This window comes from Elephas maximus, chromosome 25 (assembly GCF_024166365.1).
Source record: "Elephas maximus indicus isolate mEleMax1 chromosome 25, mEleMax1 primary haplotype, whole genome shotgun sequence".
NCBI lineage: Eukaryota > Metazoa > Chordata > Mammalia > Proboscidea > Elephantidae > Elephas > Elephas maximus.
This window is the reverse complement of record NC_064843.1, coordinates 50,985,965-50,999,583: the sequence shown is the minus strand read 5'-3', so window position 1 is coordinate 50,999,583 and position 13,619 is coordinate 50,985,965. Positions and strand designations below refer to the sequence as shown.

Here is a 13,619-nt window from a genome sequence, read left to right as displayed (position 1 = left end):
TGCTAATTTCAGCCTCTGAGTTGTATACCATTTAATTCCTCAGCACTGCTTTCCCCGTTCCTGTGTTCCCCAAGTCTGAGCCTCGGGCTTTCACAGGCAAGCCATGCTGTCAACTGGGAAGAAAGGGTAATTGCAGTGACATGTTGATCTCTAAGCCCCAGCAATGGAAGGGGATCACTCCCAATTGTCTTGGGATGCTGTAAACAAACATATGAATTAAGTTTTAATAGCAACAGAGATGAGACAAGGTTTAGAGTTCCCTGGATTAAAGGTCTTTGTAATTTCAGGTTGTGTCTGTGATTAAGTTGATGAGAATGGGTGATTGCATTTCCCCTACTCTTCGGTAAAATTCCAAAATTCCCGTGAGCAGGTATGCTGTAAAAACTGAACCCTGAGTAGATGAAGTGGGTAAACAAATACACAGAGGTATCACAATAAACTCTGAGAAACAACAGAAAGCTGTAGAGAAAAAAACTATGTACACGTGTGTATAATAATTACGTATAAGCCAGACACACATACTTGATATGGGGAAATATAAAACTAGTTGAGCCCATAAAAATTATACTCAAAGTTCTCACATGACATTTTATTTATTTTTATTCCTAGACTTAAGCTATTCTAGCACAGCAGGAAAAACAGCACTGGTCACATCTAAAGCTAGATGTCGTTCACTGTCATCAACACCCCTTAGCACGGCAAGATACACAGGCTTTGAGCTGCTACAGGAATCCGTATCTACAGAAGGGGAATATAAATGCATCCATTCACGCCCTCTCTATAACTTAACTGTCAGGCTTTCAACAATGCAATTGAATAACATATTCATTGTTCTCTTATGCTTTCGCCTCAAATTTTCACTTCTTTAGGGATCAAAGAAAGCTGAATACTTAGCGAACAGGCTTCACCTGTGAAGCCATCTATGTAAACCACCACAGTGGTACCTGAAGTGCCAGAATTAACTTTTTTACTATTTCAGGGGAGCTACAAAAATGCTAAGGGAAACAAATCTACGAACCAGTTTTATTTTTATTTGCTTTTAACATGATTACACACATTCATGTGTCTAACAAGATCTGCACTGTTACATTAAAATACAGTACAATAACATTCAACATGAGGTACTTCATATTTATATTTTTTCCTTCATAAATAACGTTAAGCTACTAAATTCAAGCACCCTGATGCACAAGTGGCTACAGTGTCCTGGAATTAGCTGAGCTTATTAAAACACCTTAAAAAACAAAAAGACAGTTCAGTGCAATAATTAGGTAGAAATTAGACCATTTGCTTAAATGCTATTTTGAGATACTCTAAAAGAACGTTACATCCGAACTGCTAGCCTAGCTCCCCTTATTACCGGTATCAATGACAAAGACTGCCAGACACACTAAGAAAAGAAAAGTACGGCCTATTCGGCTCGACAAAGTTGTGTTTATATACTAGAGTTGACTGCCTTGTCGGAACTATGGTTTCTAGCTTTAAGAGCTACAAAATCAAAGATCGCCAAAGAAAATAAAGTGAGTACATCAGCCTTCATCCCATTTTGTCAAAAATACAGAAAGAGACATGAGGGTTGAAAGTATAAAATTTCATATTTAAATACAATTTTCAAATTTAACCCACAGCTTTTGGCACCAGCCAGTCTGATGTTGGCAGTGTCCAGTCTTTTGTTTCTAAGTAATGGTAATTAGCATGACATTAAGTCCTTCTTGGCCCAGCCCAGAGTACAGGATCTCATCTGGCTTTCACCAAGCTGTCCCCTCACCACATGGAGGGCAGCTAGCTAATAAGAGCACTGACTGGAGCGGTACAGGGTGAGCAACCTTCACACTGAGGTTATCGCACCCACCTCAAGAATCTGATAGGATGAAATTAGTGTTACATAAAGTTTCTTCTCCTCTGGCTTAAAAATGAGTGTCTTCCAATCAGATACACAGTCTACCAATCTACATGGTAGATATAAGTCACTGAAATGTTTAGCCATAATTTAAAAACAAAATCTTTTGCAGAAATATTTTTTGAAATTTGAAAATGTACCTTTATTTCACCGATGCTTTGCCAAAACTACTATCTGTAATCGTCCTAATAGGAATTAATTATTTGATCATTTTTGGAAAGTTGTCCTGGGAGTACTCATCTGTAATCACCAGTTAACGGCTTTTGATCATCTATGCTAACAGACATAAGTAATGGCAAAGGTGATTAGAGGAATTTCCCTTAATCCAGTGTTCTCCTCCACCAGGGAAGCTGGCCGAAGGCCCACGTTTACAAAGGAAGAAGTGGCCCAGAAGCACAGTGAACAAGGGAAGGGCAGTCACTCGCTGGGGCCTTACGGGGGCCAGCAGGGGACCATTTCTGTCCCACCTCTCACCAGCCAAGAAGGGAGGAGACAATTCCTGAGTCCCCAAACGCACGTGTGTGCACATGGGTATGCGCGCGCACACACACACACACCCCGGGACTAACCCCTGGCTCCAGACAAGCCAGCTTCAGGCTTGAAGGGCAGGAGAAGGAGGCGGTCAGAGACCACACTCTGGGTGGTGGGGGAAGCGCTCTCAGGATCACGCTGAGCAGAAAAGCTGCTCAGGAACACACGGATGCTTCAGCTGGAAGTGAAAGCATCGGACACTGCCAGGAACACAGGCACAGAACCACCACAAGCCATCAGTGAAGGAGAATTTTTTGATGAACACTTCTCTCTGTTGTTTACATCACCCATGGACAGAGAAGAGAGTGGGACGTGATGCTGATGCGCTATTAGTATAAACCAGTGTGTCGCTCCAGATCTTGTTGAAAACCCTGCAGGCATATATTGGCACTTCGAGATGGCCGGAGGCCAGATTCTAGCAGTCCAGGAACAGGACAGAATTATAATAACAAAATAGTATGTAGTCAAAGTAGATCAGGTAAAGTATATCTCAGATAGGAAAAAAAAAAATCGATGAATAAAGTGTCTTCTTACACAAACATGTAGTGCTACAAGATAAATTACTATTCTATTCGTCTAGAGAATTGTTTGGTCCACTTTCAATGGGGAAAGAAAAGAAGAGGAATTCTATATTCAAACCAAAAACAAGCAAATAGTGGGGACCAGAAACTAAGAGGGGAGACAAGAATTTGGCTTTTTCAAACCAGGTATTTTAATGTGCCATTAATCAAAAGATTTGTAGTATAGGACTTTTTAAGGCTTCCTTTCTGAACTGTTTTAGTTTAAACTAATGGGCCTGCAACTTTTTTCGACTGACAGGAGAATTTTATAATTTAATTCCTTTGAAAAGAAGTGTGTGTACTTCAATATTTTGTCTTCTAAACTAAGGGAATATAACCTGATTGTAGCAGAAGTCATAGCCTAAAGAAACACTCAGTTTCTTATTTTCTTTTTTCCATCTTACACTGACGCTTTGTAGTGCTTAATACATAACATTAGAAATTTAGGATTTAAAAAGAACACAAAGCCCAGAAGCAAAGAATTTAAAAGGAATGAAATAAAAGCCAAACATGACTACTGCCTACTTTCTAAATTACTCTAAAACAAAACTTCTTTCAAAACTGTACACTGATGTTTAATTTTGGGGGGGCAGGAGGGAGGTTCTGTTTAAATTAACTCGTCGTCATTATTTTAGGCTATTTATTTCTACCCATCAAAATAAAGCCCAAAAGGAAACTGGAGGTGATTCCAAGCATTTCTTCAAAGGGACAAAACTGGGCAACCAGAAGGGCAGTCTGAAAGAGAACAAAATCTCTCTAGGTGTACAGACGTACTCTAAAAATAAAAGTGTGCATCTTTTAAGCACAGAGTTAAGCGCTGAATACTGCATTTCTGCTTGTACACAATTAAAAGTTAAAAGAAATGAGAAACTGCCTACGGCATCATTCATTAAAATCATCTGCACTCATCATCTATCTGCAGATGAGCTAAGCATCGAGCAAGCAGGAACCAGGTGTGCACCTCACAGCAGCTCGCACTGCTCAGGGAAATGAGTTTTCAAGCATAGAATATAAGTTCAGGGATCTGCCCTCCCTGGACCCCAGTGCCGTTGGTGCTATCCGAGGAGCACTGGAATTGCACGGTCACTTTGCCACACTGAACCTCCGTCATGCCTTCCTGTCCGAAGTAGCTGAGTTCATTGCCATCAAGGATCACGCTGGCTGTGTAGAAGGTGTCGGGCTCGATCTGCACCGGGTATTCAAACCACACAGGGAAGGTACTGCTGGAGCCATCCGAGAAGTACTTGCTCAAGTTCTGCCCCAGGACAACGCCCTGGCGCTTGAGTTCAATCTTGGCACTGTACTCTGCAGAGCCACAGCTGGAGCCGTACAGCCCGAAGCCAGCGATGAACACTCTTTTATCGACTGCAAACTGGATGCTGTCACAGCGTCCCCGATAGCGCCACTGGTTGCTCCGATAGGCACACGACTGGAAGCGGTGACAACGCTGGGGGACAAGGCCCTTGCGGGCTTTACTCACGAACTGCAACTCTGGTTTTCTGGCAGCAGTGTACCAGAGGAAGATGTCATTGGTCTCATTGAGTGTTAAAACGCCGGACTGTGCAGCACCATTTGCAAAATCATCGAGGGCCATTGTGGGTATTCGGATCAGGTAAAGTGCCTTTCCCAGGACCTTGCGCTTATTTTCAATGCTCAAGGCGAGATCTTGTCGCTGGCATTCTACTTCAGCCCAATTGAGAGCTGCCTCAAAAACCACGATCTCTTTGGCGTTCAGAGTTTCCCTGCGGAGGATACTTTCTAGTGTCTGGAAGTCAATATCGCAGAATCCCTCGGACTTGAGAGCTAACTCGGCCTGGGCGTCGATCACCTCCCAGCACCGCTGGGTCAGGTCCGGCTCCTCGAACAGGCAGCTCTGGGAGAGGAGCACGCAGGCGTTCTTGGCGCTCAGGCTGGTTTCCAGGAAGTTAACGCAGGCTCTGGCAAGGTGAGGGACAATGTACTTTTTGGCAGCATAAAGAGTGGCCAGCACTGTGTCCGCGGCCAAGTCAATTTCATCGCAATAGATATACCTGAAAGGAAGCACACAGCATGTAAATGGAACGCTCACAAAATGAGAGCATCCAGCGTGAAAAACGTTTTCAAGTTAGTGCCAAGAAAATTATCTTAAAAAAAAAAAAAAATTCAGGAAACATCTGAAACATATTCATGAATTATTAATATTTGAACTTAGCAGTAACTTTGTATGACTAAAGACATTAGCTTTGGGTTGCCATTCTGGCCTCTCTTTTATAAGCTGCACTGAGTATGTTCGTAACAACAGAAGAGAATGAGATTGAGAAAGAGCTACATCTCAGAGATGGAAAGTATTAGGAAAAAAGTAGCAAAATTCTGTTACCTATATAATATTTAATCAAAGACCAATCTCCATACGCCTTCGGAGCAACATGCATGGTTTACTTTCAACTCATTCTGCTCGTTCAGATAGAAATTATTGTCTTAATGTTTGGAACTAAGTACGACTTAGATTTTCCCTAAACATAAAACAAGACCTGAGAGGAAATAAAGTAGCCCCAAATTCAACGGATTATCAAACACAGATCCTGGTGCTATCTTCCAGCTAACTTTAGAGTTAATTCAACACAGGCTTCATATCCGTTTTTTTTGTTGTTTTATTTATTTTTTATTTGAAACTCTTTCTTCTTCCTCACACATCCCTTCTACTTTCGCAACTAGAGACTACATTATTTCCAGATACATTTAATTAATAAGATGAAACCTTAAATATGTACTTATTTCTGTGAACTATCCCTATTTCTAGAGCCCTGGTGGTATAGTGGTTAAGAATTCGGCTGCTAACCAAAAGGTCAGCAGTTCTACTCCACCAGTTGCTCGCTGGAAACCCTACGGGGCAGTTCTGCTTTGTCCTATACGGTCGCTATGAGTCTGAAATCGACTCAACAGCAACACGTTTGGTTCTTTGGTTATCCCTATTTCTGGAGAAGAAACCTTCTCTGTGTTTGGGAGACTGTGGCTGACTCCCAAAAACGTTACACAAGGTAGAAACCATCCGCTTCCTTTAGACTGCTATGGCTGACATAAGAGCTAGGCAATGAGGACTGAGTATGAGTGGAAAATAAATACTGATAACACTTCATTTAAACTTTTTTTTATAGCTAAGGTGTAGAGCTACTTGCTCTGACATTTCTTCTCTAGTTCTTACATTTCACTTTGGTGAAACACATACAGCTGAAAAAATCAGAATGCCTTCTGTTAGAAAGGACAAAACCACAAGGATAGCAATGAGAAAATCTTCCACAGTCACAACTGGGACCTGCCTGTCTGCTGCCAAGAAGCCCTCTCTCTTCTCCGATAGGCTGAGCCAGCTACCACGGGCAGGGCCAACAGACAACACTCCTGCAGCTTAGCAATGCTCCCTACAGGAGCGCCAGCGTCCATGGAGAGGGCCAGGGAGCACTGTCAGCACTTCACAGCTCTGACCCTGTAACTATCAAGTGGGCGGCCTTCCGTTTCTCTCAACAGCCCCCTTTCTAGGAATACTGGCTACTCCCCACAATGCTGGGGTAAGGAAAATCTGGCCACCACTACCCTAGATGACAGTGTGGTACTGACCAAAGACGGCATAACAGTAAATGGTACATTACCACATTTCTGATTTTTACTACTTTACACGGACTGAATGCGTGTTTTTTAAAAAGCTTTTTTTTTTTTAACTATATATTCTAGACAATGTATCTGTGAGACAAGATGCTTATTAAATGACGAATCCAGTGACTTAGGTGAAATACAATTCTTTGCAATTCCTGCTCCCATTTCCTAATTACGTATACATCTGGGACGGTGCAATACTCTACTTGACTGCAGTGAAGCCAAAATGCTACACGACAGCTAGTATTCTCTCAGCAACAGATAACACTCAAATATACAAAGCTGTGACTTCACTGGGAAAAAAAAAAAATAGACAAAAATAAAACAAAAAAACCTTCACAGGTAAAATTGTTTTCTGCACGTATATTTCTAAGGGATTATAAAGGTCACTAAGTGTTGGTTGGCTTAAGGAGATGGTTTAGTTGATATTTAGGTATGTGCTCACTTGTCTTTAATTTCTCTAAATCCCAGTGGTGGGTTCAAAACGCTGACCTTTCAGTTAGCAGCTGAGCACGTAACCACTGTACCACCAGGGCTCCAACGTGAAAGTTCGAGTCAGTAGCAATTATAATACGTCAGTAGCAAACTATAATATGAATAAGCAATTAAATACATTTATGTTCTAGAATTAGTTATGATATTCTTTTTTTCACAATCAGTTCTAGAGTGTAAACGTAACTCAGTAGGCAGCAACAACACATACCGGCGTTTTAACTCTTTGTGGGATTACTGCCCAGTCTGTTGACCCCTGGACAAGTTTTTTCCAACAAGCATTGCATTTATCCAGTGAACTGCAATCCCTAGAGCAGCACGTAACCTTGAACTCTGATATACTCTGGTGTGGTAGAATAAGGATTAATAAAGATCATATAAATATTATTTAGAATAACCATTGGATTTTGATCACATTGTGGGCTGTCACATTGTACAGCACCAGTAATTGGTAAAACGGGCAACTCTGTTTACCTAGTTAACATTTATTAGATTCTCAAAAAGTCTGACTAGATATAAAATTATTTTCCATAAATGCAGAACATATAGCTTTGCATTTCATACTTACAATTGAAGCTTTTCTACATAAATCTAGAGAAAACTATTCATAGTTCAAAAATTTTTCCTCTACTATCAAAGGCAAATGCTTCATATCCTTGAGAAAGGATGCCTGATCTTAAGAATATGCGTACTAGAAAAAAAAAAAAAAAGGAGTATACGTATGTGTACACAAAGATCAGATTATTTCAACAGATAAATTTTGCATTTGTTGACAGCAACCCTTAGGAAAGTGAGAAATATCCTAACTGGTACTATTTAAACAATGTATGTGATTTATAGCACTGTGAAGTAAAATATATTTAAAGACTTTTTCACAATGCTTTCAGAGAGAACATGGTCTACCAAATAATGTTTACACCAGAAAATTATTTTTAATTATAAGTCATTAAAAATCGAACTGCTATTCACACCACTTGCCCCCAAATCCCATGTCGAGGTGTGATTATGAAAGCCGGCATCACTCCAAACGCTCCCGCTGAAAGATGCTCAGTAGTTCTCTCCACAGCATTCACAAGGTAAGCAGCACCCTCTTTCTTCGTCAGTGTTCCCACTGCTGTTACACAGAACTCCTGCTTCACTGTGAGCCCCGCAGAGGACAAATGCAGCATAAACAAACTCTTGCCCAACACACGAATGATGCTTACTTCAGCATAGCGAGAAAAGCAGCAGGTTCGACATCTGGTATACGGATTTCATCTTTGTCCTCAGCAAGTTCTCCGTAAAACATTGCATGGAACACAGAGCTCCCAACAGCTAAAACATACTGTGGAGAAAGGCAAATCTTATTTCATGCACCAAACTGAATGCATTTTCAGCAAATCAATCCAGAAAAACAACTCGAAGCACAGAGCACCTAAACCTGCTCCTGTGGCGTGTCTTGCTGTGGAAGCCTCGGATATTCAGGCCAAACAGTCTCTATACTGCTCATGATGGAGGCTTTAAGGGATTAATGCATAATTTCCTCCATTACGAAAATAACTTAAAAAAAAACAAAAAGCTTCTCTGACTGACGTCTAGAAAAGGGGTAAACAGACAGATGACTTCCTAACTTGTCACAGCAACTTCCAGAGACTTTATCCCACGACTGCAGAGCAAAGAGGGCATGTGTTTTGTGTGGGATATAAAACAGAGTAGAAGGAGACAAAGAAAAAATTTGGCATGCCCAAAACCCTCTGAAGAGGCTGGGCTTTCTCCGGGACTGGGCGAGACACGCACTGTCTGCCATCAGCAGGCCGCCCACCCCAAGTTCCACGCTCACAAAGAGGGTCCCTCTTTGTGAGTCTCAGGTCCAAACCAGTAACGCAGCTGTTGCTTACTTTGTGTCCTGGCAACCGCTGAGTCCCACCTGGTGGCCCAACCACAAAATGTACGTCTGCCATCAAATCATTATTGAACATCACCGCATTTCTATAAACAGAGGCAATTCATTAATTCACAGCAGTCAGCATTTTTAATGCCCACTCTCCCACATACAAAACCCACAGCAGATCTGAAAGCTAAGTAACAGTTTAATGGCTTCAAGGCAAAACAAGGAAAGGGTCTAAGAACTGTGTTTATAATCATTGCAAACCCATGGGAAGTAACTCAAGCTTAAAAACAGAAAAAAGCCAGAAAAGTTAGCCAAACTTTTCACAAGGCTAAGGACAAATAAAAGATTTCCATCCTCTATGGCCCCATAGACACAACCTTGTCAGTTAAATGTTACAGCTTGCAAAAACATTTTTATCTAAGAGGAAAACAGCTGTACCGTTTTGGAAAAGATACAAGGCAGTTTTCCATTACCAATAAAGCTTCTGGGAAACGTGCAAACACAGATCTGTGTGAAAATACATTACAAGTCGTGCAAAAGCAGAAACTTCGGCCCAGGAAAACTTTTTCACGTAGATACGCTGGCCCGGCACTCACCTTTCTCTTATGGTGGGGTACAGACCCTGCCAGTTGGGGGCTGGAAGCAGGTTGTTGTTGCTGAGATTCTGCTGGTGGTACTGCGGGACAGCGGTGGTGCTGGAGCTGGCTGGTTTTTTACGGGGAAACATATCAGCAGCCATCTTCTTCTTTTTAGTCTTCAAGGTAATAATTTCATAGCAAACTGGGGGCAAGCTGCTGCTGCTGCTGCTGCTGCTGCTGGTCGTGGTATTTGCTTTCTTGGAGCTTTTCCTGGACCTGTTCTTTACCGTCTCTGGAAGCATCAAGAAGAAGGTGAGACATTTCATGTTCTTTTCCTTGTCATCTACCATGAGTACAGTTTGTCTCTCTCTCTATAGCTAGATATCCCAAATTGGTGCGAATATCACGGAAAAGAGGCCAGCGCGAGCTAAGATGTTAACAGACACCAACGAGCTGATGTTTTGCTTCTTTTCTCAGCCAGGCAAGGTGACCTTTTCACTAGGTTGAATAGAAACTGGCTTTAAGTTTTATCCAGTACTTGGTCTGTTAAACAGACCCCCATCATGATTCCTGTTTCTCTTATTTGTTCATAAAAATCACCCAGTTTCCTAGATCACCTGGAAAGGCTACACTGAGCAGAGATGACAGGCACAGAGCCGCAGCACTTGTTTGCTGAATTAGGTTAGCAAGATGCTGCTGGAGCCGCCCGCACGAGTCTGCTCAGCCGGCTGAAGTTGTGTGGTGAATGGATCGGAGGAGAGTAGGTGTTACAGCCCTGCAGATGGAGTCAGACAGCCGGTGCTCGGAGCCAATAGCTGAAGTCACCGATCAGGATTGGCCCAAGCAAAACAGTGACACCTATTGTAACGTGCACAGTTCTGATATTAAAGGAACAGCAGTTGCACTCTTGCCTACTGTATATTTAAATAAGATAAACAACATATGAAGCATATTTGAGAACAGGAAGAGAAGAGTTTATACCCACAGATTTCTCTTCGGTAAACGTACATTTTTATTTCCCCAGTGAAACAAGCACGATCGATTAATCAAGGGTAAGGACTGATAACTACCCTACATTTCTAGTAAAATCTTCTTCCTGGCAGCATTTAATTTCAAATGTTTCAACAGAATACTCTAGTCTAAAAGCTAAAAGGGATTACTAATAGTAAAACCATACTAAACACATTACAGATTAAAAGAAGGAATTTTTTTTCAGTCTCTTTGAATTCACGTTATATTCTAGCACAAAATAAGAGATGAGGCCTTGCGTTCGTTCATTGTACCTCCCAAGGTTCCCAGCTTCTATAATCATCTTTGACAGGAGCCCCAGACCACAAAATACTGTTAGACTAGTATTTGTAACAGTACACTGAGCTGCACTGTAACAGAAGGCAAATTCTAGATGTAAAAATAAGATTCAAATGAGAGAAAACTGGTTATCAGTGTTACATGGTTTAATTCACTAAAAATATGGCAGATGGGGCCTGTTCGGGATCTCAGAACCCACCTTAAATGTTATGGCTGCATTTAGCTTCATTTTTTTTTAAGTTTAAAGACTATAATCCACAATTTAGAACACGGAACCAAAAATGAGGCTATTCCAAGTAAAACATGTTCTGATGCTGCCTGGTTAAAACACAAACAGGTTCTCTCTGCTTTGGATCAGAAGAATATAAAGTACTATGTGGTTCTGACAGATGTGAGTCCTCTGACAATTTATTTCTAGCCTTGGTAAGAAAAAACAAAAACACCTGCGGCAGATTCCACACATGCTTATTTATCTGGCAAGAGGGGCTAATGAGGAGATTTAATCTCCCCTTCTCTATCTGGATGACTCTCATTTGTTCAATATGCAGTAGCCATTTGCTCCCCTCCAATCTAATTCACCCTCCATGACCACAGCCCTGTTTGTTACACAACACTCATCTGAATAATGAGTGCCTGACAGGGTGAGGGCTCAACAAACAGGAGCTACTATTGTGATTGGTATAGCTAATAATCTACTACAGACACCAAACACGCCAGAAATCAGTCTTCGTGTTCCTAGAATTTTAAGTCACTAAGCTGAAACACGGCCTACCCTTTTACTGTCATCATTATCCTTCTTAAAACTATTGGCAACGCCACTACAAGACGTACTGTAAGAGAACCATCTGTGGCTCAAGGCTGTCCACCTCCATTTGAGATGGACCCTGAAGTCCTGCTTATTTATGAGTCTATTCCTGCTCGTGGGTTGACCACACACATGCATATCTACACTTCCGAATTGCCTTCAAACACACTAGAACATGATATAAGAGAAAGAGACCTAAAACTAGTTTTATAAAGAACATGGAGAAAGGCGTAAGGAAGACACAAAGGAGCCCCTCAACTATTCAGAAGACCATTTAAACCAAAGGATTTCCCTGCTCAAATGCTACTGACCTTCCCGTCTGCTTCCCTCCTAGGAAAGCCCCCACACAAGGCAGGCCCTTCTGCCTAGCAGTAATCCCATGCGTATTTCTAACAAACCTAGTCACCTGGCTTCTCAGGTTAGAAGTAATCAATGAGAATGGAAAAGGAAGCAAGCCACTTAGAGACAGGCATACCCATAACTGGCAGCTAGACAGGGACAGGAAACCCTGGTGGCGTAGTGGTTAAGTGCTACGGCTGATAACCAAAGGGTTGGCACTTCCAATCTGCCAGGTGCTCCGTGGAAACTGTTATGGGGCAGTTCTACCCTGTCCTATAGGGTTGCTATGAGTTGGAATTGACTCGAGGGCACTGGGTTTGTTTTTTTTTTTTTTGGACAAGGACAAAACAGAAAAAGAATAAAAAAAGACACAAGAACTTAAGACTGGTTCTTATTCATTTGGTATACAATTCAACACCCCTCATGGAGACAGGTTCCAGAAAACATGGCTCTTACACCACCAAGTCAAAGGAAAAAAAAGTGCCTGGGATAGTTTAAGGAAAAAAATTATATAGTATTTTAGAAAATGCTCTTTCTGAAATTACAGATTTCAGATATTTAGAAAACTAAGTTTTGTAGATCAGCTTAAAAATGAACACTAGGTAAATGAAGCAGTGCTAAATCTGAATCGCCAAGTACGGTCTGTAAAGGGGCATACCACTCTCGTGCGGGGGAGGACTGATGCTTGTGGCTGTTTTAAAAATATCTTAACTATAAGAAGAAATGATTCAAAAAAAAAAAGAATGACTAGTTTTTGAAGCCAATTTGAAAAAGCATGAGAATTTTAACAAAATCAAAACCATGGAAAACTTATTTGAGAGCTACCTTTTCTCACCATCGTAATAAGGCACGTAACACAAATCCTTGCTGCTCAAAGTGTGGGTCAAGGTTGGGAGTCCGCAGCAGCATCACCTTGGAATCTGTGAGAAATGCCGAATGTCAGCCAGACCCAGATGCTGCATCGGAATCTACATTTTAACAAGGGCCTTCGGGTAATTTAAGTTTGTGAAAATCCAGTACAAACTAACTTTAGTTAGAAAACTAAAGAATTTGTAGTATCTTCCCAGTGATCCACTATCAACATCTGGTGTCACATTTTTCACTCAATTATTAAATAATTATCAAGTCGATGGACAAATAATTCAAAATATTTGGTTTTAGACATAAACCAAAAAAAACCAAACCCAGTGCCGTCGAGTCAATTCCGACTCATAGTGACCCTATAGCACAGAGTAGAACTGCACCACAGAGTTTCCAAGAAGCGCCTGGCGGATTCGAACTGCTAGACGTAAAACTTAACAATCCTTCATCTCTTGTTCTGAAATTCGATTGTTGTTATTGTTAGTCAATTCCAACTCAAGGCGACCCCATGTGTTACAGAGTTGAACTACTCCATAGGGTTTTCTTGGCCGTAATTAATAAAACCAGATCACCAGGACTCTTCTCCTGCTGTATCACTGGGTAGATTTGAACAGTCAACCTTTAGGTTAGCAGTCGAGCGTAAACTGTGCCCCTTAAAATTCTAGGGTTCAGGCGGATAGGCAATCAACTGAGGGGGCCCCCAGAATATCTTTCCATTCTCTGGGAATGAAGGTCAAGTCCAGACTAT

The 13,619-nt window shown here is 41.4% G+C and overlaps 1 protein-coding gene across 3 annotated transcripts in view; it reads right to left on the bottom strand.

The window, feature by feature from the left end:
- Positions 1-582: 582 nt before the first annotated feature.
- Positions 583-13,619, bottom strand: part of BTBD3 (BTB domain containing 3) — a 42,346-nt gene continuing 29,309 nt past the window's right edge. For all 3 annotated transcript variants that reach the window (XM_049869248.1, XM_049869250.1, XM_049869249.1), the window contains exons 2-5: positions 9,577-9,850; positions 8,988-9,078; positions 8,316-8,434; positions 583-5,021 (exon numbers count right to left, since the gene is read on the bottom strand). In XM_049869248.1, coding sequence (XP_049725205.1) covers positions 3,989-5,021; positions 8,316-8,434; positions 8,988-9,078; positions 9,577-9,719 — 1,386 coding nt within the window. In that variant the 5' untranslated portion in view covers positions 9,720-9,850 and the 3' untranslated portion in view covers positions 583-3,988. The remainder of the gene's footprint in view (positions 5,022-8,315; positions 8,435-8,987; positions 9,079-9,576; positions 9,851-13,619) is intronic.